Source organism: Nelumbo nucifera, chromosome 6 (assembly GCF_055504915.1).
Source record: "Nelumbo nucifera cultivar China Antique chromosome 6, China Antique-T2T, whole genome shotgun sequence".
NCBI classification, from domain to species: domain Eukaryota; kingdom Viridiplantae; phylum Streptophyta; class Magnoliopsida; order Proteales; family Nelumbonaceae; genus Nelumbo; species Nelumbo nucifera.
Genome location: NC_142654.1, coordinates 38,767,937 through 38,793,137, shown reverse-complemented (window position 1 = coordinate 38,793,137; position 25,201 = coordinate 38,767,937). Strand labels below are relative to the sequence as shown.

At 38.0% G+C, this 25,201-nt stretch overlaps 1 protein-coding gene across 10 annotated transcripts in view; it reads left to right on the top strand.

Moving 5' to 3' along the window:
- Positions 1 to 25,201, top strand: part of LOC104586388 (acyl-CoA hydrolase 2) — a 133,580-nt gene that overhangs the window by 52,013 nt on the left and 56,366 nt on the right. For 9 of the 10 annotated variants that reach the window (XR_016077272.1, XR_016077273.1, XR_016077271.1 and 6 more), the window contains exons 12-13: positions 21,943 to 22,047; positions 22,178 to 22,234. Coding sequence is in view for 7 of the 10 variants with exons in the window: in XM_088889473.1 (XP_088745599.1) it covers positions 21,943 to 22,047; positions 22,178 to 22,234 (162 nt within the window). In the remaining 3 variants the exon portion in view is untranslated. The remainder of the gene's footprint in view (positions 1 to 21,942; positions 22,048 to 22,177; positions 22,235 to 25,201) is intronic. The other variant, XM_088889472.1, reaches the window with a different exon arrangement.

The following is a 25,201-nucleotide window of genomic DNA, read 5'->3' as shown; positions in this document are numbered from 1 at the left end:
TTGCAACCTGATTATTGACAATGGAGTAGTGAGAATCTTGTTTCTCAAGAGATGGTGGATAAATTGCAGATCAAGACTATTCAACACCCCTGACCATATCGCATTTTGTGGCTCAACAAAGGAAATGAGGTAAAAATTTCTTCTAAATGTATTGTTAATTTCTCTATTGGTAATACATTTAAAGAATAAGTGTGGTGTGATTCTTTCCCAATGGATACATGCCATATTCTTTTAGGATACCCATGGTAGTATGACTATAGGACCATTCATTATGAGGACAAGAACACATAAAGCTTTGTGAAAGACAATAAGAAGATAACTCTTAAACCAATGCAACTTGATTCATGCTAGGTTGAAGGGTTTTATGTATTGATGGTTCGGCTGATAAGTGTTCTTATTAGCCTGTATTTGTGTTTAAGTTGTTATGTACTGGGCCTAAGTTTATTTGGTGTTTTAAGTAGTTTGGGTGTCCCATCACTAATCAGGGGCATTCCAGACATTTCCTGTAACATTGTACTGTAATCTAATATAAATGATAGTACTGTCGACTAGGTTATGCAGTTCGACATTCTCAGCACCTCTTGGTCTCCTCCTCTCTTCTACTACTTCGGCTACATCATTTCAGCTTATTACATGGTATCAGAGCATTAAGCAATTTCCTGGTTACAACCGACGCCATCTCCTCTCTCTTGCTGTCTTTCTTTCTTTTTTTTTATCTTGGTTGCTGTGGTGAAACCCTAGGGTTGCAGGAGAACAATACAAGGTTCGAACCTAGGGTTTCCCTTGGTTGTAGGGCGCAAGGGAAGTAAGACCCAGAAGTTGATGTCCTACTAGACTGTTTCTAGTAGTGAGTAGCCATTCGGCTGCTAAGAGAGGTCTGTATAGGACAGATCTAGACTGAGGACTGATTTCAGCAGTCCTAGTATTGGCCGTAGGGGGGAACACTCTCTACAGTTGCAGTAATCGAAGCCCAAGAGAAGTCCGCATAGTGCAGTGGTGGAGAGCTCTCAGCTTCAGGTCGGTTACCGGCTCACAGAACACCTTATTCGCTGCTGTAACTGAACTACTTCAGAACTGTGACAGTCTCGGCAAGTCTGAACCAGTGTTGCGAGCTGTCGGAACCTTCTTCAATACTGCAACTAGTCTTTTTTCAGCACTGTGAACACTTAGGCTAGTCTGAAACAGTGCTATCTACACAGAGTCTGCAGCCAAGATGTCTTCAATATCTGGAGAGGTCTCTTCTAGGGATATCAGACCTGGTGGGAGGTTTTCAAATCTGGAAAACCCGAATCTGCATAGCTTGCAGATTACAAGTGTGTTGCTGGATGAATACAACTTCAGGGAGTGGTCCGTTTCTGCAATGCTTTTTATTACTTGATCTCACTGGCTACTTAGATGGGAGTAAGAAGGAACCTGAAGTTGGCAGTGCGGAGTATGCAGTGTGGTGCAAGGAGAATGCCACAGTTATGTCCTGGCTGCTTGCCTCTATGACTCCACGAGTTGCCAGGACTGTTCAACACTTTCCCACAGCAGCCAAGATTTGGGAAAAAGTGTCTAAAACCTATGGACAGAAGAAAAATAATGCTAGAATCTACAGATTGAATCAAGACATTGCTGCCTTAAGGCAAGGGGATATGACAGTTGCAACATATTTTGCAACTCTGGAAGGACTTTGGGAAGAACTTGACCATCACTTGATTTTGGACTGGGAAAATGCCAGGGACAAGGAGAGACATGATAAGCAGATTGAAGGGAGCAGAGCCTTTAAGTTCTTGGCTGGCCTGGACCTAGTGTATGAGGGCATAAGGTCACAAATTCTAGGAAGAGATGAACTACCCGAGTTACATCATGTTTATTATCTAGTAAGGAATGAAGAAGTCAGAAGAAAGGAGATGCAAGTTGACTCTCAGATTCAACCAACTGAACAATTTGGTGAACATTCAGCCCTGATTTCCACCAAGGGAAACAGACATCCAGACAAGAAGCATCTTAAGTGCACTCATTGTGGGGGTGAGAGACATGTAAAAGAAAAGTGTTGGGTCCTGTATCCTCACCTGAAGCCAGCTGCATTGAGAAAGGACAAGAAGCAACAGAAGGGTCATGCGGCAAGTGGGAACCTTGTCACTAGTAACAATGGTGACAACTCACAGAGTATACCAACAGTGGCTTCTTCTCCCATGGGGTAGGTTGCTGATTCCTCTAGAGCCGGTGCCTTGGCTTCACTGCTAGTGAGGTAGAGGTCCTTAGCTGGGCTTTAGCCCGTCTAAGGAGTAATTCTTTTGCTTCCACCTCTCTTGCCAGATCAGGTATAGTCTTTGCCTTTAGTGTAACTAGTTCTATTGACTCTACTTCTTGGGTTATTGATTTCGGTGCAACTGACCACATGACACATATGTCCTCCTTATTCTCTTCATATCAATTGTTGTCTGGTTAGGATAAGATGAGAGTTGTTGACGGGTCTTTCTCCACCATCTCTGGAAAAGGGGTGGTTGACCTAAGCAAGGACCTCTCTCTTAAATCAGTTCTACATGTTCCCAGTCTCACCTCAAATCTTGTCTGTTTCAAAACTTACCAAAAATTTGAACTGTAGTATAACCTTTTTTCCTACTCATTGTGTCTTTCAGGACAGATTGACGAGGAGAACGATTGGGAGCGGTCATGAGTATGGAGGCTCTACTATTTTGATGCAGACATCGGTTCAGTCTTACAAGCATCTGCTGCTAGTAGTCCGGAGAGTGTGGAGTCAATAGCTAGGTTGCATCTGTGGCATGCTAGGCTAGGTCATTTACCTTTCTCTTCATTAAAAATGTTGTTTCCTGAATTGTTTAAGGGCATTTCAAGTCAGAGTTTAGTCTGTGAAGTATGTCAAATGTCAAAACAATGTAGAACTGTTTATCCAATTTCTAGTAATGAAATTCAAGCTCCTTTTGATTTGGTTCATTCTGACGTTTGGGGCCCTTCACCTATTGTTTCTATTGATGGCTTTCGTTACTTTATCAGTTTATTGACCACTACTCTCGATGCACATGGATCTACCTGTTAAAAGGAAGAGATGAAGTGCCACGGATAACTATGGCATTTTGCAAAATGATTGAAACACAATTTGATAAGAGGATTAAGCAATTCCGGTCAGATAATGCTGCTGAATATTTTGAAAAATCCTTTAACTTATTCATGGAAGATGCTGGCATGTTACATCAATCATCCTGTGCTAATACCCCTCAGCAGAATGGGGTTGCTGAGCGCAAGAATAGACATCTATTGGAGACAGCTCGAGCCTTACTATTCCAGCACAAGGTTCCCAAGCAATACTGGGCTCAAGTTGTACTTACTGCATCATATCTGATAAATCGGATGCCATCTAAGGTGTTGGGTATGAAAACCCCATTCTCTATTCTGTGTCCTCTTCCAGACTTTCCTCTTCCTCCACGAGTCTTTGGCTGTATATGTTTTATACATGTGAAGGATCCAAAGAAGACCAAGTTGGATCCTAGGGCTACGAAAGGAATATTTTTGGGGTATTCTCCTACACAAAAGGGTTACAAGTGTTATGATCCTGTTTCCAAGAGAAAGTATGTCACCAGAGATGTGGTCTTTTTTGAGTCTCAACCCTATTTTCAGTTTTCTCAGAATCCTCTTCACGGGGAGACTAGTGGGATGGAAGAGGATTCTCATTCTCCCTCCTTTTTTGTTCCCCTATCTGCCTCAGGCCTTCCATCCTCTTGTTCTACTCCTAGTTGTGGCATCCTGGATCAACCTAGTGAGGCTCCCACTGTGCCGGTTACCTCTCCTGATACTGCAGATATCCCTGAAGGCTCAAGTAGGGAACAGAAAGAGATATGAATCACCTACAACAGAAGGAAAAAGGGCCCTCAAACTCATGACAACAACCAGTTGGACTCGGATCAATCTGTCTCTGCAATCCAAGGTAATTCTAACACACATACTTCTGATGTGGATCCTATCCGTTCTTGCACCACTCGGCATCTCATTGCTGATTTTGTTTCTTACTCACATTTATCTCCAGCCTATCACTCCTTTGTGTCTGCTCTTTCCTCTGTACATGTTCCTTCTAGGTACTCAGAGGCCGTGTCTGATCCAAGGTGGAAAGAAGCTATGAATGAAGAGATGAAAGCCCTAATGAAAGCAAGAACTTGGGAATTAGTGGATCTGCCAGAGGGGAAGAGCACTGTCGGGTGCAAGTGGGTGTTTAATGTAAAGCATAGGGAGGACGGGTCCATTGAGAGGTACAAGGCCAGGCTTGTGGCAAAGGGATTTACTCAAAAAGAAGGGATTGACTACAAAGAAACCTTTGCCCCAGTAGCAAAGCTCAACACAATTTGGGTTCTATTGTCATTGGCAGCAAATTTTTCATGGGAACTTCATCAGCTGGATGTGAAGAATGCCTTCCTAAATGGTGACCTTCATGAAGAGGTATTTATGGAACCTCCACCAGGCTATGACTTTGATAGAAAGGTGTGTAAACTGAGGAAAGCATTATATGGTTTAAAGCATTCTCCTCGTGCATGGTTTGAGAGGCTTTGTGGGGCCATGAAGAAAGTGGGGTACACTCAGAGTGGTGCAGACCATACCTTGTTGATAAGGAGACAGGATAGCAAACTTACAACACTCATTGTTTATGTGGATGATATGGTGATTACCGGGAATGACTTGGAAGAGATCAAAAGACTGAAGGAGTTTATAGCTTCTGAAGTTGCTAGGTCAAGAGAGGGGATCTACATATGTCAACGGAAGTATGTTCTTGACCTCTTCTAGAGGAGACAGGCATGATAGGGTGTAGACCAGCAGATACTTCAATAGAATAGAATCATGGCCTATAGGAATTAGTAGGGGAGGACTACTGTGATAGAGAGAAATACCAAAAATTGGTAGGGAAGCTAATATATTTATTTCTCACTCGACCAGATATTGCTTATGTTGTGCATGTTGTCAGTCAGTTCATGCACTCTCCAAAGATCCCTCATATGAAAGCAGTTGAAAGGATTCTCAGGTACTTGAAGACTTGCCCAGGAAAGGGAATTCTATTCAGAAAAAAACAATAAAATTGAAATTGAAGCTTATACTGATGCAGATTGGGTCGGTTTTGTTGGGGACAAAAAATCAACTTCAGGATATTGTACATTTGTGGGAGGGAACCTGGTTACATGGCGCAGTAAGAAGCAGAATGTAGTTGCTAGATCAAGTGCCGAAGCTGAATATTGAGCTATGGCTCACGGGGTTGTTGAACTCCTATGGCTCAGGGGGTTGTTGAACTCCTATGGCTCAGGACTCTTCTTAATGAGCTTGGCATTAAAGCTGAGGGCCCTCTCAGACTGTATTGTGACAACAAGGCTACCATCAACATTGCAAATAACCCTGTGCAACATGACAGGACAAAACATATTGAGATCAATCGACATTTTGTTAGAGAGAGATTAGTCTCGGGAGAACTCTGCATTCCTTATACTCCATCTGAGATGCAAATTGCAGATGTACTGACTAAAGGGTTGGCTGCAGCAAAATTCGTGGACCTTCTTGCCAAGATAAACATGATTGACATCCATGCTTAGCTTGAGGGGGAGTGTTAGGTTGAAGGGTTTTATGTATTGATGGTTCGACTGATAAGTGTTCTTATTAGCCTGTATTTGTGTTTAAGTTGTTATGTATTGGGCCTGTGTTAATGGGCCTAAGTTTATTTGGTGTTTTAAGTAGTCTGGGTGTCCCATCACTAATCAGGGGCATTCTAGACATTTCCTGTAACATTGTACTGTAATCTAATATAAATGATAGTACTGTCGACTGGGTTATGCAGTTCGACATTCTCAGCACCTCTTGGTCTCCTCCTCTCTTCTACTACTTCGGCTACATCATTTCAGCTTACAATTCATTTCCAAAGAAAGAAATTAAACCAACCATTACCCTCTTCACCTCAAATAAATTGGTTCGAGAAGAGGGTAATTTGGATGTTGTTTATGTGCTGCTTACAAAAGAAGTTAGCAAAGAAACACCTATTCCGGAGATGGTGAAGAAACTAATTCCTGAGTATGCTGATGTGATGCCTAAGGAATTACTCGATGGCCTTCCTCCCCTAAGAGATGTACAACATCAAATAGATTTAATGTCGGGAGCAACATTGCCTTACTTACCTCACTATAGAATGAGTCATAAGGAGCATGAGGAGGTCCAAAGACAAGTAATAGAGTTGTTGAAGGGGTTGATCTGTGAAAGCTCAAGCACATGTGTTGTGCCAACTTTGCTCATGCAAAAGAAAGATGGTAGTTGGTGTATGTGTGTTGACAGTTGTGCTATTAACAAAATTATAGTTAAATACAGGTTTCCCATGCCTCACCTTGATGACGTGTTAGACATGTTGGTTGGCTCATAAGTCTTTCAAAAATAGATTTATAGAGGGGATACCATCAAATTCGTATATGAGAGGGGGATGAATGGAATATTGCATTCAAGACTAAGGAAGGTCTTAATGAATGGAAGGTTATGCCATTTAGGTTGTCTAATGCTCCTAGTTCCCTTATGAGGTTCATGAGTCAAGTTTTAAGACCATTTATGGGGAAGTTTATGGTAATTTATTTTGATAACATACTCATCCACAACAAAGATCATGACAACCACTTAGAACACTTGAGAAGTCTTACAAGTCTTGAGACAAAATCAGCGATATGTAAATTTTAAAAAGTGTAATTTTATGATAGATCAATTGGTGTTTTTAGGGTATGTTGCTTCAGCCAAGGGGATTGAAGTGGATCAAGAAAAGGTTCAAGCTATTCAAGAGTGGCCAACACCAAAGACCTTAACTGAAATTCGTAATTTTCATGGACTAACAACATTTTATTGTTGATTTATAAAGAATTCCTACACTATTGTGGCACCCATTACTGAACGCTTGAAAGGAGGTGAGTTTACTTGGACTCCCATAGTTGAGAAAAGCTTCCAAGAGCTAAAGATGAGGATAAGGCTTTGGTATTGACTTTACCTGATTTTTACAAGCTCTTTGAAGTTGAATGTAATGCATCACATGTTGGGATTGGAGTTGTCCTTAGCCAAGAAGGCCATATAGTTGCTTACTTTAGTGAGAAACTCAATGATGCTAGAAGGAGGTATTCTACTTATGATGTTGAGTTTTGTGCCATTGTACAGGCCTTGAAGTTTTGTAGGCATTACCTTATTCAACAGGAGTTTGTGTTGTATTTAGACCATGAAGCATTCAAGTACCTGAACTCCTAGTAGAAGATAAAGGAAAGACATGTTTAATGGGTTGATTTTCTATAAGAATATAATTTTGTTTTGAAGTATAAGGTTGGACAGCAAAACCGGGTAGCCGATGCACTTAGTAGGAAAGTTCACTTGGTGACCACAATGTCTACTAATGTTGCGGGATTCAGTTCCATCAAATATCAATACCAAGATGACCCTTATTTTGGTCCTATTTGTAGAAGCTATGTAATAGGTCACAAGGATATTTGAGCCAAGTTTGTGTGGAATGATGGTTACTTATTCATGGGCAATAGGTTATGTATTCCAACAAGGTCTTTGATGGTGTTACTCATTGCTGAGCATTGCAAGGGACATTTTAATCACAAGAAAACACTTGAAATGGTCTCCTCTCCAAAAGATACTTTTGGCCAAGTGCCAAACATTTAAGGGGTACATCAAAATACAAGTTTGTGTCTTTCCTTACCCATACCAGAAGCACCATGGACTAATATTACTATGGATTTTGTGTTGGGGTCCAAGAACAGCTAGGGATAATGACTATTTTTGTTGTGGTTGATCATTTCTCTAGAATGGCCCACTTTATTGGTTGCCAAAGGACTTCTTATGCTTCTCTTGTAGCTAACTTGTTTTTTAAAGAAGTTTAATTTCATGAATTGTTAAGATCTATGACATCTGATCGTGACACAAGATTCATTAGCCAATTTTGAAGAACTTTATGGAAGCATGTGGGTACTACCCTACAATATAGAATTACATTTCACCCCATGAACAGATGGACAAATTGAAGTGGTTAATTGAAGCTTGGGTAACTAATTGAGGAGTTTAGTTGGAGATTGCTTGAAGCAGTGGAATCTTTATAGGGTTGCGGTGAGTGAGTGATGTTGCTAAGGCTTAGGCTAAATCCATTTGAGAGATTCAATAAAATGTATGACAAAAGCTAAAAGAAAACAACCAAAGGTATAAAGAAGCTAAGTATAAGTATTGTTGGATGAAGGAATTTCATGAGGTTGATCTAGTCATGGTTAATTTGTGGCCTGAGTGGTTTCTTGTTGGGACTTACCACAAGTTAAAGTAGAAAAAATTGGGTCATGCCAAGTGTTGAGACGGTTTGGGGACAATGCTTATGAAATTGAACTACCAACTGACTTGTCCATTTCACCCATTGTAGCAAACCTCTTTGATTACCATGGAGGTCTAGAACCGGCAACAAAGGTTGATCAAAGACAAGCACAAAAGGCTAACGGTTCTAATGAGTTTGAACAAGTAGGTGTAGAAGATGTTTGAGTTACCAATACTCGAAGTGGGGCCTATTTTAGGTTCTTGGCGAAGTGGGAAGCGAATCCAACGATTGAGAACTCTTGGATTAGTGAAGAAGAGTTTATGAAGTTAGATGGGGACATATGCATGGCTGTTAAAATTGTTGCTTGCACAGGGTTGGGCTCTTTTTAACCTGGTGGGAATGATGAGCCCAAAAAAAAAGAAGAAAAAAGAAAGAGTGAAATGTGAGTGAAAATATGGTATTACAGAGACAAAATTGTAGAGAAGATGGGACGAATGGCCCATAGGCTGTTACTTTATATTATCTTTATGTTTTTCTCTGTACTGGGCCTTATCCTGGGCCCATACTCTTCTATGTTCCTTTTTTTGTAATTTCTTGTTCAACTAAGGACCTCTCTTGTAATTACTCAAAGATTAACTTAATAAAAGAGTATTAGAGTGTTAGAGGGAGGATTAGTTCAAACTCCTCATCCTCTAACTCTCCTTGCTGCAACTCTCTCTCTCTCTCTCTCTCTCTCTCTCTCTCTCCTTCTCTAATCTTCTCTTGTTAGTTTTTCTGGTTTTCTTGCACAGTCCCATACTTCTAGGACTGTTTTTCAACTTGGTATCAGAGCGGATTGAGCCTGGCGTGGCTCTCATGTGGTTGTAGTCCAGCCGGCTGCATGAGGGTGTTTTAGGGCTGGAAGTTTAGACTCACTTGCCTGACTCTTGGAGGTCATTGAAGGGTGCCCAAGACTCTATTCGCTTGGAGATTAGTTCGGTGGCCAGGAAGAATCAGAGAGATAGATTGTTCGGCCTGATTTGAAGCTCAAATAAGAGATTCATACGACTGTAAGTTGCTTCAGTTATCGCTGAGTTGTTGCTGGGTTATTTTTCTGATTTGGGGAGCTATCAAAGTACTCGAAACTCCTCTATATCTGCTCTACTGTTCGGCTGTTGTTGGACTGTTTTTACTCAGAGATTTCTGGGTTATTTTCTTATCTTATTGGACTGCCAAGTGGCCGAAACTTGTTTGGGCTCTGGTACGAGTCTCTTCTTTAGTTCAGCTACTTCTTGGACCTATACGGAGTGTTCTTGAAGTGATTCCTGCTAGTTAACAGTGAAGTGTTGACTGCTGCATACATAGTGTTTGTAAAAAGGCCTCTTAAGTACTGTGGATTATATTTTTTGTTCTCTTTGGGAAAATATTGTTGGAAACCAAGAATACATAGTGTTTGGAGGTCGGCTGATTGTTCCTTGAAGGCTGAATCAGGCCTTCTTCTTCTTGAAAGTGCTGCCACCGAACTTGGTTCTCACGGCTGTCAGGCCTGAACTGAGTTTGTGAGTTGTTGTGTTTGTTGTTGATTCAACTCAATCTGAGTTCTTTAAAATCAGTATACTATTGGTGGCTTGCCGAAACCCTAATTGAAGTTGTTACATAATGGACTTCTCAGAAATTGAGAACAAGAGTACTGCTGAATATGGACATACTTCGGGAACTGCAACTGATTCCTTGTTGGCTGTAACTACAGTTAAACTGGATGGAACCAATTATTTGGCCTGGTCACAATCCGTAAAAATTCATATTTGCAGTAGAGGAAAGTGGGGGTTTATCTCTGGGAGCAAGAAAGCTCCCCCAGTGGATGATCCCTCTTATGAGAAATGGGTGCAAGAGAATTACACAGTGATTGGGTGGCTTGTGAATTCAATGCAGCCACAAATTAGTCAGCATTATCTTTGGATGAATTCGGCTAAGGAAATCTGGGATAGTGTTGCAGAAACGTACTCCCAGAACTTGAATGTAGCCAGAGCCTATAAACTAAGGAGTGATGTGAAGAATCTGAGACAGGGGGAGAAATCCCTTGCAGCATATTTCTCCACCTTGAAATCTCTGTGGCAAGAAATTGATCTAATAGAGGCAGTGACATGGGATACTCCCAATGATGTAGAGACCTATCAGAATTTAGTTGAAAGGAACAAGGTTTTTGAGTTCCTAACTGGGCTAAACCCTGAATATGACATCACAAAACAAAATATTTTGTCCAAGGAAAGTGTCTCACTATCACAAGCATATGCTTTAGTCAGTAGTGAAGAAAGCAGAAGACAGGTACAGGTACAAGGAGTTGGCACTAATGCATTTGCAAATATGGGGGTTAAACCCAAAGGAGTTATAGGGGCTCCCAGTGGCACTGGAAAGAAAGAGGTTGTCTGTGAATATTGCAAGAAGCCAAAGCACACCAAGGACAAGTGCTGGAAATTACATCCCGGACTTGTTCCTGCTCGCTTTCAGAAGAAAAATGATGGTAGGAAGACAGGGAGTGCAAATGCAGCCACGGGTACAAATGCTGAAATTGAGTCTGCCTGCGCACAATTGGCAGCCATGAAGGCTGAGTATGAAAAGTTTGGAAAGATGATCAGCCATCTTGAAGGAGTGACATCATCATCCAACCCTTCAGAAAATTCAGGCACCACTACATTTGCTCACTCAGGTATAAGGGCTTTTGCTAACCATGCAACCACCTCAGGTAATCCTAAGATCCCTTGGATCATAGACTCAGGTGCTTCTGATCACATGACCAATCTTTCCACTTTGTTTGTTTCATATGATTTGCTTCCTGGTCGTGACAAAATCACCTTGGTTGATGGCTCTCTTGCCTCTATTTCTGGCAAGGGAACTGTCAAGGCTACGGACTCCTTACTCCTATCCTCCACCCTTAATGTACCTAGATTGAATACTAATTTGTTATCTGTAAGTAGCTTAACCAAATCATTGAATTGTTGTGTAACATTTTTTCCTTCTCATTGTGTTTTTCAGGACCTGGAGTCTCGGAAGGTGATTGGGAGTGGCCATGAAGCGAATGGAATATACCTGCTTGACACTCCTGGACAATGCATTGATCATCCTAAGAATGCTACCTTTGGATCTACCTTGTCAGAGTCTGTCAGTTGAATCATGTTGAGTCATTGTCGTTTGGGTCATTTGTCTTTTTCTGCCTTAAGTCATCTATTTCCTGAACTGTTTAAGGGAGTCAGTGTGTCTAGTCTTAATTGTGAGTCTTGTCAGTTATCAAAGCATTGTAGAAACAGTTACCTTTTGGGCAATAAAAGATACTCTTCTCCTTTTAATATTGTACACTCTGATGTGTGAGGGCCTTACCACTTATCTTCTATGGGGGGCTACAGATATTTCATCCTGTTTATTAATGACTTTTCTAGATTTACTTGGATATACCTAATGAAATCTCGTGAAGAAGTTCCAAGACTTGTGAGGCAATTTCATGAATTTGTTTTAACTCAGTTTGATACCAGAATCAAGATTTTCAGATCTGACAATGCTAAAGAGTATTTTGAGAAAAGTTTATCCTTGTATCTCTCTGACATGGGAGTTGTTCATCAAAGTTCCTGTGTTAGAACCCCTGAACAGAATGGTAGGCATATTGTTGAAGTTGCAAGGAGCCTTTTGTTTGCCTCACATGTTCCCACAAGATTTTGGGGTAATGCTGTTCTCACTGCTACCTACCTCATAAACCGTATGCCATCCAGGGTTCTAGGGTTTAAATCCCCCTTCAGTCTTCTTCATCCAGACAAGGATCTCTTCCCAATTCCTCTCCGTGTGTTTGGCTGCACCTGTTATGTTCACATTCCAAGTGTCCAGAGACATAAGTTTGAACCAAAAGCCCACAAATGCATCTTCCTTGGTTATTCCCCCACACAAAAGGGTTACTGTTGTTTTGATCCAAAGACTGGCACTCGATATGTCTCCATGGATGTTACCTTTGATGAACTTTCTCCTTTTTATGGGTCCTCTCAGGAAGGACATTGTCAACAGGGGGAGAGTTTGTCACAAGTGTTTGCTCTTTCTCTCCCTGTCCCAGTTGAGTCTCTTGATAGACCTGTGTTCTCAGAAAATGAATCAAGGGAAGACCAGTCACTTCATTCTTCTTGTCCTAGTACTCCTATCTCTTTACCTCCTCGTCCTACCCACAATCCCAAGGTGTATCAAAGGCAAAGGTCCAGGAATGAGCAGGTTGTTTCTCTTACAGCAGATGAGCCTCATACACTTCCAATCGCAGATGAGACAACAGGTGCTGTTTTAACCTCTTTGGAACCATCTTTCCCGGATCTTGATGTTCCTATTGCTGTTAGGAAAGGAAAACGGAAGTGCACTGCACACTGCATTTTCAAACACCTTTCTTATGACCTACTTTCTCCTTCATACTTTGCCTATCTCTCTTCAGTTGCTTCTAACCCTATTCCTAGATCTGTGTCAGAAGCTCTTGAGATTCCAGAATGGAGAGATGCCATGCAATCTGAGATGAATGCCCTACACAAAATTGATACTTGGGAAGTGGTGGATTTGCCTGAAGGGAAGGATCCGGTTGGTTGCAAGTGGGTCTTTGCCATTAAATACCGGGCTGATGGGACTATTGAGAAGTATAAGACCAGACTGGTTGCCAAAGGGTACACACAGACGTATGGGATTGATTACTTGGAGACCTTTGCTCCTGTTGCGAAGATGACATCTGTGAGAGTTCTCTTATCTCTGGCAGCTCACTTTGATTGGCCCCTTTATCAATTGGATGTAAAGAATGCATTTCTGAATGGTGACTTACATGAGGAAGTCTATATGTCTCTCCCTCTAGGAATGTATGGAAATGAGATGCAAGGAAATGTATGCAAATTGAAGAAATCTCTTTATGGCCTCAAACAGTCTCCTAGAGCATGGTTTGAGAAATTTAGAACAGCACTTGTTAAATTTGGCTACACTCAGACACAGTCAGATCATACTCTTTTTGTGAAGAGAAGTGAATTCTTGGTAGTCTATCTCATTGTGTATGTTGATGACATTGTTGTGACTGGTAATGATGCCTCAGGAATTCGTTCTCTTAAGTATTTCCTTCGTACAAAATTTGAGATTAAGGATCTGGGGGAATTGAGATACTTCCTTGGCATAGAAGTTGCTAGATCCAAGAATGGGATTCTTATCTCCCAAAGGAAGTATGTCCTTGACTTGCTCTCTGAAACTGGGAAGATGGGTGCTAGACCAGCTGCAACTCCTATTGATATGAGTCACAAACTGTCTGCTTCAGATGGGACATTGTTGGAAGACAAAGGGGTTTTCCAGAGACTTCTTGGGAAGCTTCTGTACCTGTGCATGACTCGGCCAGATATTGCATATGCTGTTAGCTGTATTAGCCAGTACATGCATGCACCTAGAGATACTCATATGGCAGCTGCAGAACGAGTTCTGTGTTATTTGAAAGGCTCTCCGGGAAAAGGGATTCTGTTTACCAAGCATGGACATCTGAAACTCAAAGTCTATACTGATGCTGATTGGGCTGGAAATATTGATGACAGAAGATCCACTTCAGGGTATTGCAGTCTGGTGGCTGGTAATGTTGTCTCTTGGAGGAGCAAGAAACAATCAGTTGTGGCCCGATCCTCAGCAGAAGCAGAATACAGGGCCATGGCACATGGAGTCTCTGAACTGTTGTGGCTAAGGTCATTGATGGAAGAACTCGGGATTGATTATGACAAGCCAATGATGTTGTACTGTGATAATCAGGCTGCCATCAACATTGCCCACAACCCCGTAACATGATAGAACTAAACATATTGAGGTTGATAGACACTTTATTCGAGAAAGAGTCTCTTCAGGTGAACTGTGTCTTCCATTCATTACCTCTGAAGGACAATTGGCAGATTTCCTCACCAAAGGTCTTCCCAAGGCAAGGCTTCAGCATGACACTAGCAAGCTGGGCATGATTAACATCTATGCTCAGCTTGAGGGGGAGTGTAGAGAAGATGGGCCGAATGGCCCATAGGCTGTTACTTTATATTATCTTTATGTTTTTCTCTGTAATGGGCCTTATTTTGGGCCCATACTCTTCTATGTTCCTTTTTTTGTAATTTCTTGTCTAACTAAGGACCTCTCTTGTAATTACTCAAAGATTAACTTAATAAAAGAGTATTAGAGTGTTAGAGGGAAGATTAGTTCGAACTCCTCATCCTCTAACTCTCCTTGCCGCAGCTCTCTCTCTCTCTCTCTCCTTCTCTAATCTTCTCTTGTTAGTTTTTCCGGTTTTCTTGCACAGTCCCATACTTCTAGGACTGTTTTTCAACTAAAATACAACAGAATATAGGCTATGGCAAGTTTGGAACAGAAGAGAAAGAGAGAAGAGAAGAGAAGAGAGGAGAGAACCTCCAAACTGTGTTTTTTGAGAGTTTAGAATGACTTAATCTCCTCATAGCAGTCGGCTCATCTTTATATTAACATTTAAGTGAATGAAAAGTACAAGTATGCCCTTAATTATAAAAAAGAGAGTGGACTGGAGTGTCCTTATTCTAAACACCTAATTACTTAATTACCTTACTGCCCAAGTATACTTAATATAACACTCTTTCAAAGGTCGATAAAAGACAAGCACAAAAGGCCAACAGCTCCAATGAGTTCGAACAAGTAGGTGTAGAAAATGTTCGAGTTACCAACACTCAAAATGGGGTCCATTATAGGTTCTTGGCGAAGTGGGAAGGGAATCCAACGATTGAGAACTCTTCGATTAGTGAAGAAGAGTTTATGAAGTTAGATGGAGACATGTGCATGGCTGCTAAAATTGTTGCTTGCACGGGGTTGAGCTCTTTTATGTATTTGTGTTTTTTTAGTAGGATCCCAAATTGTTGTTTTTGAGTTACTTTGTTGGATGTTTGGGTCTAAGGGTATTTTTGTCATTTTTATAATTAAGATTCTGGTTAGGGTAGAGGTGTAAAGTGGGTCATGTTTGCCAGCATGACATGATTCTATGGGCCACCCGTGCCTTAGTGGGGCATGTTGTGCTAGCATGTGGGCCTAAGTGGGTCGTGCTTGTTTGGCTTGGAACCCCTAAAATGTTAGGCCCAGCATTAGCAGCCTGGGCCGTGGGCTTGGGCTGAGCTGAGCCAGTCTTTTTTTTTGTTTTTTGTTATTTTTTTCATTTTTTGCTAAGTAAACTGTAAAGATAATATGAACTTGGAAAAATAAAAATTTAACAAAATACAAAATAAACAACAAATCGAAAAGAAAATTTTAGAAATTTTATTTTATTTGAATTTAATGAATGCAAAGTAAAAAATAAATAATAATTACAATGGAATATTGGAATTGGAATAAAATATAAAAAAACAATATAGTAAAATTGAAAATAAAAATTTACAATGGTATTGAAAAAAAGAACAGGTAACAACTTTTAAATAAAATTAAAAAAACAAAACTTACAATAATTTTAAAAATGCTATACAATTAGTGAGTATACAAAAAATATTGACTTCATTATTTTCTTCAAGTTCCACCTCAATCTCCTTGACCTTGATCTACATCATCTGCTTTTGGTTGAATATTAGGTGAAGTGTTATATCCCCCTTGATCTTGTAGTCTATCCTCGACATCCAACCAATCCTTTAAGCCAATACACATCTCTAGGCCTTCATCGTTCATGTAGTTTCTCTTATCGTCTAGTACCCTAGTACCTGCACTAAAACAAGACTCTGATGGAACTGTAGACACTGGGGGGGGGGTTAGTAGACCACATGCCATTGGTGGCAGGAACTAGATAATTTTTTCCATGTTCACTCCACCAAGCTAAAATATCAAAATTATTTAATTCCTCCGAGTTAAGGGGATCGATTAAATTAGAAAAATTAAGTTCAATAAGTGAACTTGATGATGAAGTAGTAGCTGATTTTCGCCTTTTGTTTTTTAAAGATCAAAATTTTTCTCTTCTATTACTAGAACTAGATGTCTCAAAAGTGGAAGTTGTAGTTGTACAAGTTCTTTAATGTCCTAATAATTGAGATTTTGTTCCAATTTCAGTTCTCATGTTTTCACAATAAGATTCAAGTGTAACATCTAAACCATCTTTTCTAATCCTATGAACTAATATGGTAGCTAAGCGATATAGAGGATAAATATTTTTTAAATTTAACTTCCATTGTGTTAATAATATTATGAAATTTTAAATTACTTCTATATTTTGAAAAATATTCACTAATCATAAATAAATGATTAACAAAAGTACAAGAAGTTAGGTAATAAAAACCCAAAAATTCATTAGTTGTATCATAAATAAAAATTCTTTTATACAAATTGCAATTTCCCAATCATCATCAGTTATATAATCATGGGGTATTTTCTCATTATAAAAATTAGTAAGAACATCTTTGTATGAAATACAACTCTCTTACATAGAATAGGTGGAATTCCAACCATGTTGAACATTTAATAAAATTTCTATATTTTAGACCATATTTTTGACATAAATATTTAAATTCTTGTTTTCTTGTACCAGAACTTATAACATACATAATTCAATTTCTAATTTTAGGAACATGATGTGAAATAATATTTAAAGAATCTTTAACACAAATTTAAGATGTGACATGCACATCTAATATGAAATAATTTACTCTTTAAACATGGTTTTAATTGATATTTGAAAATATTTATTGTTGAATCATTATTACTAGCATTATCAAAATTAATAGAAAGAAAACTTTATTTTTAGTTCTATAAGTATGTAAAGTATTTAATATATTTACAGCAATTGTTGGGCTAGTATTTGGCCATTCAAGTCTTGTAAAATTTAAAATTCTTTTTTTGTAAAAGCCAATGTTCATCAATAAAATGCCAGTAAAAGAAATATAACTAATATTATATTTGGAAGTTCAAATATCAGAAGTGCATTTTTAGAATTAAGAGTTGACAAAGTAGAAATTAAATTGTGTTGATATGAATAAAAAAAAATTTAAAGCATCTGTTTTAATTGTATTTCTAGAAACTTTTTGAAATCGGGGATTTACTAATTGTTCTAAAAATATTTCTAGCCTAGGGTCTTCAGCTAATTAAAACGGTTGTTCAGCATGCGCACTATATTTAGTTAATTCTTGTCACATTTTTTCTTGGGAATGTTGAAAATTACCGAAAATACCATGCACAATTTGTGATTGATTTTGACTATCTTTATATTTTATATGAGTGGCTATGTCTAGCCAAATGGCTAGTACCACCTTTGCTGCTATAACTAAAATCACTCTTACATTTAGTGTAGACAACTCATTTTCCCTTCCTCTCAACATTTTCTATAATAAATATTTTCTAGACTGGGCTAGACTGCTTAGACTTTTTCTTTCCCCTAGTAATAGCAAGGTTCAAAATTTCGCAATGTATTGGCCCATATTGGCCAATTATGTATCGTATTTTTTCATCATGTCGACCCCGTATCGGGTTGTATCGGAGTGTACCGGTTGATACAGTACAACTTTCCTATAGCCAAAAAACAAATTATAAACCTATGAGAAAAAAGGCTTCTCTCTCTGAAAACGTTATTTCTCTCCCAAACTCACCAAATCATCTCTACACATTCTTTGGTTGCAAGATCTTAAAAAAACCCAAAAACATCCAAAACTCAAGATTTTTTAAGTTTTTTCAACTTTTTCCAAAAATTACAAAAATAGGTATTTTTTTCAACTTATTTGATAATATGCTGCAAAATTTTGTATTTGTTTTTTGTTTTAATGCTTGGAAATGCTTCCATATGGATTGATATACTCTCCTTGTGTTGATAATCCTATATTTTTTATACTTTAAATTGATCTATGTAATTTAAAAAAATCAGAAAAATATAAAATAACAAAAATAAAATAAAATTTTAATATTTTTGGTGTAATCTACCCATAAAGAATAGTTGTGTCATAAATCTATGGGTTATTGGTGTTGTCGTATTGTGGTTGTACATCCTTGAAGCTGAACATGTTGGGAAATTGATTTTGAGAGGAACCAATCATTTAAAAAAAATTATAGTATTAAAACCCTAAAAAATGAAAATTAATTGCAACTTAGTTGGTCTACCGGTCTGGAATCCTAACTTGATTTCAATTGATAAAGCTTCTAAGCCTCCCAAATTGCTAACTTGGGGTACTTGAGCAAACCAACTTCTTGTTGAAACTTGAATAAAGTTGAGAATTAGAGACTAGGGAGCAATAGATTAAGAGAGTATGAGAGTGTGTATAACAGAGTATATGAGAGTATGAGAATTGGTTGATGAAATTGATGGAGGGTAAGGGTTTTTATAGGGGTTGGAATTAATTCAATTGAAAAATACCCTTAAACTAGCCATTTTATAGTTAGGGATCATTTTTGTCAATTTTCCTCCCCCCTAAAATAAAAACACACAAATACCTCCCTAACTTGTTGTTTATAGCTGTTAGGTGCATTTATTTATAAAACCCCCCAAAAAGCAAAAAATAGCCATTGGGGACCCCCAATGTGGGAGATTAGATCCAGTCCTCACAAAATGGTGCTCACACCGTACTTGCAACCACTTGCAATTGTGGATTGATAATATCTCCCTATGAATAAAAACTAAAAGTACGGAGATATTCCCAATACACAGTTGCAAGTGGATGCGAGGATGGTGTGAGCACCATTTTGTGAGGACTGAATCCAAGTTCAAGTCGCAGGCTCGTGCCAACATGGCCCATTTTCCTTGGCATGCTGGCCCTAGGCTTTAAAACACAAGCCCACACGACCCATATTGTGTCGGGCCATGCCAGCCTGTGGGCAGCATGGTCAACTTTACAGCTCTACATCAGGGGCAGTTGGGTGCACATCTGTTTGGTTTTGGTCTCTTGGGTCGTTTTGTAATAAAAGTCATCTTTTGAGGTTTGTTTGAAGATAGTTTTGTTCTTAAAGAATTGTTTATGAAAGGGAAACATTCTAGGGGATTGTGTAAATATTTTAATTGGTTTCTTATAAAAGAGAAGGTTGTTTTTGTAGGGGTCTTTGGTTCTTTCTCTCTTGTTTGAGTTGTAGCTCAGTGCCAACTAGGTTTCTCAAGTATTGGGAGTTTGAGTTTTGAGGAGGCAACCCATTTTGGCACCTTCCAATCCCTTAGAGAAGGTTGTTTTTGTAGGGGTCTTTGGTTCTTTCTCTTTTGTTTGAGTTGTAGCTCAGTGCCAACTAGGTTTCTCAAGTATTGGGAGTTTGAGTTTTGAGGAGGCAACCCATTTTGGCACCTTCCAATCCCTTTATCGCTGTGTGTTCGTCTGAGAGTCTAGCTTGATGCCATTGTTACTGTAGTGGAACTGTTCCAAGAATAGTTCTACTTCAGGTTCAGGTCTGAAATCCCTAAATTTCCAACTTGTTTTGTTGTTTTCAGCTTGGTATTTTTTTGTGCTAACTGTTGTACACTTGGAGTGCTGCATATAATTTGTTTTTCTATCCACATCATTTACCCAACCGAAATTTGCCTCTAATTCCTTTGCTATGCTCTTGATTTCTCTTATTAGATGCCTGAACATCCACACACCTGGACTACTATCATTCATCCAAGATATTACGAATTTTGAAACTCTCTCAATCTTCAGATTCTTGAAACCATGCTGCTTTGCTAGTTTTATTCCTTGGTGTAAGGCTGATGTTTTTGTTGCAGAATCCCCTACTCCAATCAGCCTAGAAAACAAAGTCACCACTTTCCCTATATCATCCCTAAGCACACCTCCAATTCCTGGCAGGCCTAGATTTCCTAGTGAGCTGCCGTCAAAATTTAACTTTATTCTATTAGAATGAAAGGGCTTCCATTCCATAATTAATTTTGATTGTTAAGATGTTTTTTATTCTTCTCAATTTTAAATTCACTTTTTGAAAGGTAAACATAAAAATTGCCACCTACGGGAATCAAACCCATGGCTACCTGGTTAATAGTAGCCATGTATTCTACCAGAAATGCAACGATATGTCCAGTCTAGTAGACAAAGATATAGCTTCCGTTGTGTGATGTTTCAAAAACCAAGGTCTGTGTTATTCATGATCCACTCAATAATTACATGGAAATCCCCTCTTGACCTCCAAATAGCTTAATGAAAGTTTTAGCCTTAGGTCCCACCTAGCATGTTCAGCTGTCTCACTCTTGGGTTCTTTCACTCTTCCATTTATGTAACCAGCTTTTCCTCTTGCTGTTACATAAAGTTGTACACTTTTAGCCCACTCCAGGTAGTTTAGGCCATTTAAAGGGGTAATTGGCATAGGAAACATCATGTTTTCACCTCCCACACCAGCTGTGCTACGGGTAGATGTAACCCCAGATGAAGCTGAATCATAGTTTTCCATTGAGGGAGTGGGTCTACACTACAGGAAACAGAATCACAAGTGTACCAGACCAGATCCCACACAACTACTATCTTTACAGCCACAATCAAAATGCTAAGCCCCCAAGAATTTTACTTCTGAAATGAGAAAGATACTGCTGAAATCAGTCCAGCAATAGTTCAGCCATTAGAGCAGTCCAGCAACCAGTCATTAAAACAGTCTACTAACAGTTCGACTACAGCACATGCCTGTGATTAAAAAAAACACATACCCCTGTCCAGTGCCTGTACGAAGGTGTAAACCCAAAAACAAGGCCTTCTCAGTATTGACCACAGAGAAAAAAAAGGGAACACATACCCTGTCCAGCACCTGTACAAAGGTGCAAACCCAGAAAACAATCTTCACAGCATCGATCAAAGAGAAGAGAAGTCTTTACAGCATCGCCCCTCTTCTACAAGGGTTTCCTTGGTGCTACGACCAAGGAAGAACCCAAAAAAAAGCAGCCACCAGTGGCCTGACCAGTCCGATTAGGTTTCTTTGTCTTCCACGTCCAAGAGATCAAGAGGAAAAAAAAAGGAACTGAGAAAGGACTTGATTCAGATGAGAGAAAAGGATCTTTATAGCCCAGAAGTATGCTCTGACACCATGTTTTCTTTCTTGGAGAGAGAGAGACGAGAGAGAAGAGAAGAGAAGAGAAGAGAAAGGAGAGAGAGAGAGAGAGATCCAATTGAGAGTCAAAAGTCTTTAGCTGGCGGCGCTCAGCTTGTTATTTATATTAACTTAATATAAAAAGATAGGAGATTACAAGTATGCCCCTAGCGGCACTCCCTAATAACAAGCAAATAAGAAAAAAAAAAGAAAGGAACTGGCTGACAGCATACCAACAACAACTGTAAAAGAACAAATAAATAACCCTCACAAAAAAAAATCAACTAGGGATAATTTTGGAAGAAAAAAGTTGAATAAGTGCTTATTGTATAAATTGTATAAGCGCTTAAAAAGAGCTGGAAATTTGGGCTTAAAAAGTAAGCCCTTATTTTTAAAATAAGCACTTATTTCAGGCTTATTTCCCAAATACCAATAAGTGCTTAATGGCCCAAATAAGCATTTATTTTGAATAAGCACTTATTTTTAAGCACTCCCAAACATGGCCCTAGTCTTGTATTATTATGATGGCTTGCAAGATTAATTTTGTAATCAATATCAATGATGTGTGGTCCTTGTTTGATGTTTTGATATGAATTTCCCTTGCTTCTGTAGACAAAACGATCAAAGATTTGCCATATTCCCTGTGTTATTTAAACAGGTCCTAACAACTGGATAAAAAATAACAGGAGCTACCGCAATAAAGTGGCCATCAGAAAATTTATCCCTTGGCCCATAGAGATTAGGTTCTGTGAACCAAATACTTCTACCAATCAGACTAAATCCCGACCAAGGTTAGTTCTGGTATTTTTTATTACTCTCATATACTGTTTCCAAGTGTATCAGTGATGAATCTTCAGAAGAAATCCAAGTTTTCCTTTTATATACACCATTTTCTTCAGTGAAAATTTAACTGTCTTGCAGCTTGAATTTCTGGTTTAGAGCAAGAGGGAAACTTTCACATGACCCAGCTTTGCATAGGTAAGGAAATGCATTTTTCAATTATCTTGGATTTTATGGCTGCATAAATTTGCATGCCATGAATCAGTTTTTGCATGCCAATATCAACATGTGGGCTGTTGTATCCACATCTATTCTATTCCAAATATTTGGGAGCTGTCTTTTTTATTTAATTTGTATTTCAAACTTAGAGTACGTTCACAGAATATGGTTTTTATTTTCTGATCTTGGATAATCATGTAACATCCCCTTGTTACCTTCTCTTCATATCATCTTAGTTTAAGACTGAATAATGTAAAACATTGTATCAAGTATCCTAGGAAGAAAAGAAAAATTGTGCCAGAAAGCAAGTCTCAGAGAAACTCACCATCTACAATAAGTGTTGGTTAGACATTGATTGCATTTTGATTGGGTCATATTTTCTGATGGCTTTGTGAAGGAATCATTATGTCCAGAAGGTCCTCTTATCCTTCTTACATATCTGAAATTCTTAATTAATGAAAGTTAATGTTACCAATCAAAATAGAAAAGAGATATTGGAACTTTGTTTCGGGGCTGCTTTGCTAAATGCCTAAATCTGATATTTGGAACCAGCTTTACTTTAAAGATTAGATTACCAAAACTTAGTCTCATATAAAGGTTGTAGTGGGTAGGGATGTGATGTAGGACCAGCTCAGTTCTAGTCCTTAGAGAATGTCAATGGTCTTCTTGGATCAGAATTTTATGGCTGTTGACAAGGTTTAAAGTGTCGATGTCGACGGAAATGTCGCTTACCAAAAGATAGGACATATGTCAGAAATGTCGAGGCGAAATATTGTAAAAATTAGAGACATTGTGGAAATATTATGAAATATGTGGAAATATGCAAAGATATTTTGTAAAATGATAAAAGAAGCATTAATACATATTTCTAGACTATTATCTTATTCCCAACCATTATATAAAGCTAAGAAACTAAGATCAACAACAAATTAGTAAATGACGATTTACTGATTTATTATGCATTTTGATGTTTTTACAAGGTTATCTGATATTTTCTTTCATATTTTTAATTCTAATTTATTATAAATTCTAATATATTTATTTCACACTAGTAAATAGAAATACATTTATTCTGATTTTTAAATATTAAAGTTATAATATATTATGTTTTATTATAAATTTAATAAACTGATTCTCCTTTTTGTAGTATTAAGTTTACGATAAATTCTGATTTCTTATAAAACTTAATGAATTTATTATGATTTTTAATACTAAATTTATAATAAATTATGATTTAAAATAAAATTTATTAAATTTATTTTGATTTTTATATTAAATGTAGAATATGGTTTATTATAAATTTTAATAAACATTTTCTGATTTTAATAAATATTTTAAAAAATACTAACTAGTTAATATTTTATTACTTGAAAAATATTTTATGTTTTATATTATAAAGTAATTAATTTATTCTTTTGTTTTTATATTTTGTTAATTCTTTTTATAAATATTTTATTTGAAATATTAAATAGAAATTATTAATGGAATAATCTATATTAATATAATATACTAATATTATATTTTTAATGTACATTAGTTGACATTTTGTCGACATAATAGGAAAAACTGTATTTTTTTGGTTATTTGGACCGATTTGGTCGACATTTCCGAAATATAGGAAATGTCGACCGACATAATGTAATTTTTATATTACCATCCACTTTCATGTCAACATTAGCGACATTTGAAATCATGGCTGTTGATGGCTGTAATGGTTTCTGGAAGGAATAAGGGAGAAAATAGGGAGAGAAAAATACCTGGAATCACTCACAGGGTGCCTAGAATCACTCTAGGGCAAAGGAGTCACTCACCATAGCTAGCATAAGCTGAAGAAAACTCAATAAACTTCATTGCCTTTGTGTAAAACATCCATACATATTTATAGACTCTAAACTCATGATAATCCTAGGAGTCAAACTATAACTACACAAATTAAACCCTCTCAATGGACCCCACAGAAAATTGTAAAATGACAAAAATACCCCTACTGTCCAAACATACAAAATACATAAAATTCTAATTTTGACTCTTCAGATCCTGCATCATTCTCCCCCGGTTCAAAAAAACTTGTCCTCGAGTTTTGAAGAACTTGAGGATTAAAAGTTGATATGCCCAAATTACAAAAGGAGTAGGACTTCCCACAGCTACATGCTTGGACTGTAGAGTAGAGGCCACACATAGAACTAGAAAAGGATCTTGAAAGAAATGTAATTCTGAAACACTGCCTTCCATAACCATCTTTGTAAATCATCAATAACATTAGTTTCTTGAACACTTAATTCATCAACCAGCCTTTGTGATGAATCTTCCCCTTATCCAAATTCTCAACTGCAACATTTGGAACTTTTCCTTCAACTTCTAGCTTAGGAATCACCATCTCTATGTGTTTTGCTATCGTTGATTCTTCAACAAACTCTAGGACTCCTTCCATTGTTGATGTTGGTGGGACTTCTGCTATGTCAGGTTGTAATTCTTGAATTAGTTCTAGTTGAACTTGTAATGTAAAGTCACTTATTTCCGTACTAGGATCTACTACAATCAACACATTTGTATCTTGCACCTGAATTTCTTTAACTTGCTTCACTTCTATTTCTTCTTGACCATTAACTTCAGGCTGATCATGGGTGTTGGAAACTCCAACAATTATTGTTTTTTTCTTGGCCTGCACCCTCTTGATTTTTAATATCTACAATTTCTATAGCTTGAAATTCTTCTTCTTTAGCTTCACCCTCAACTTCAGCTATAGGATAGGCATCAACATGCAATGAATCATCTACTTTCTTTTCAACTTTGTACCTTCTTCCCATTGACTTCAAGTTCTTTGTTGTAACCTACTGCTTCTTCTTTTGCTCGGAATTAGTCAACTCCATATATAGATCATCATGGAAGTCTAGTGGGATGTACTTTTCTTGCAAATACTTCTTCATCTCTGCCCATGTACTAATT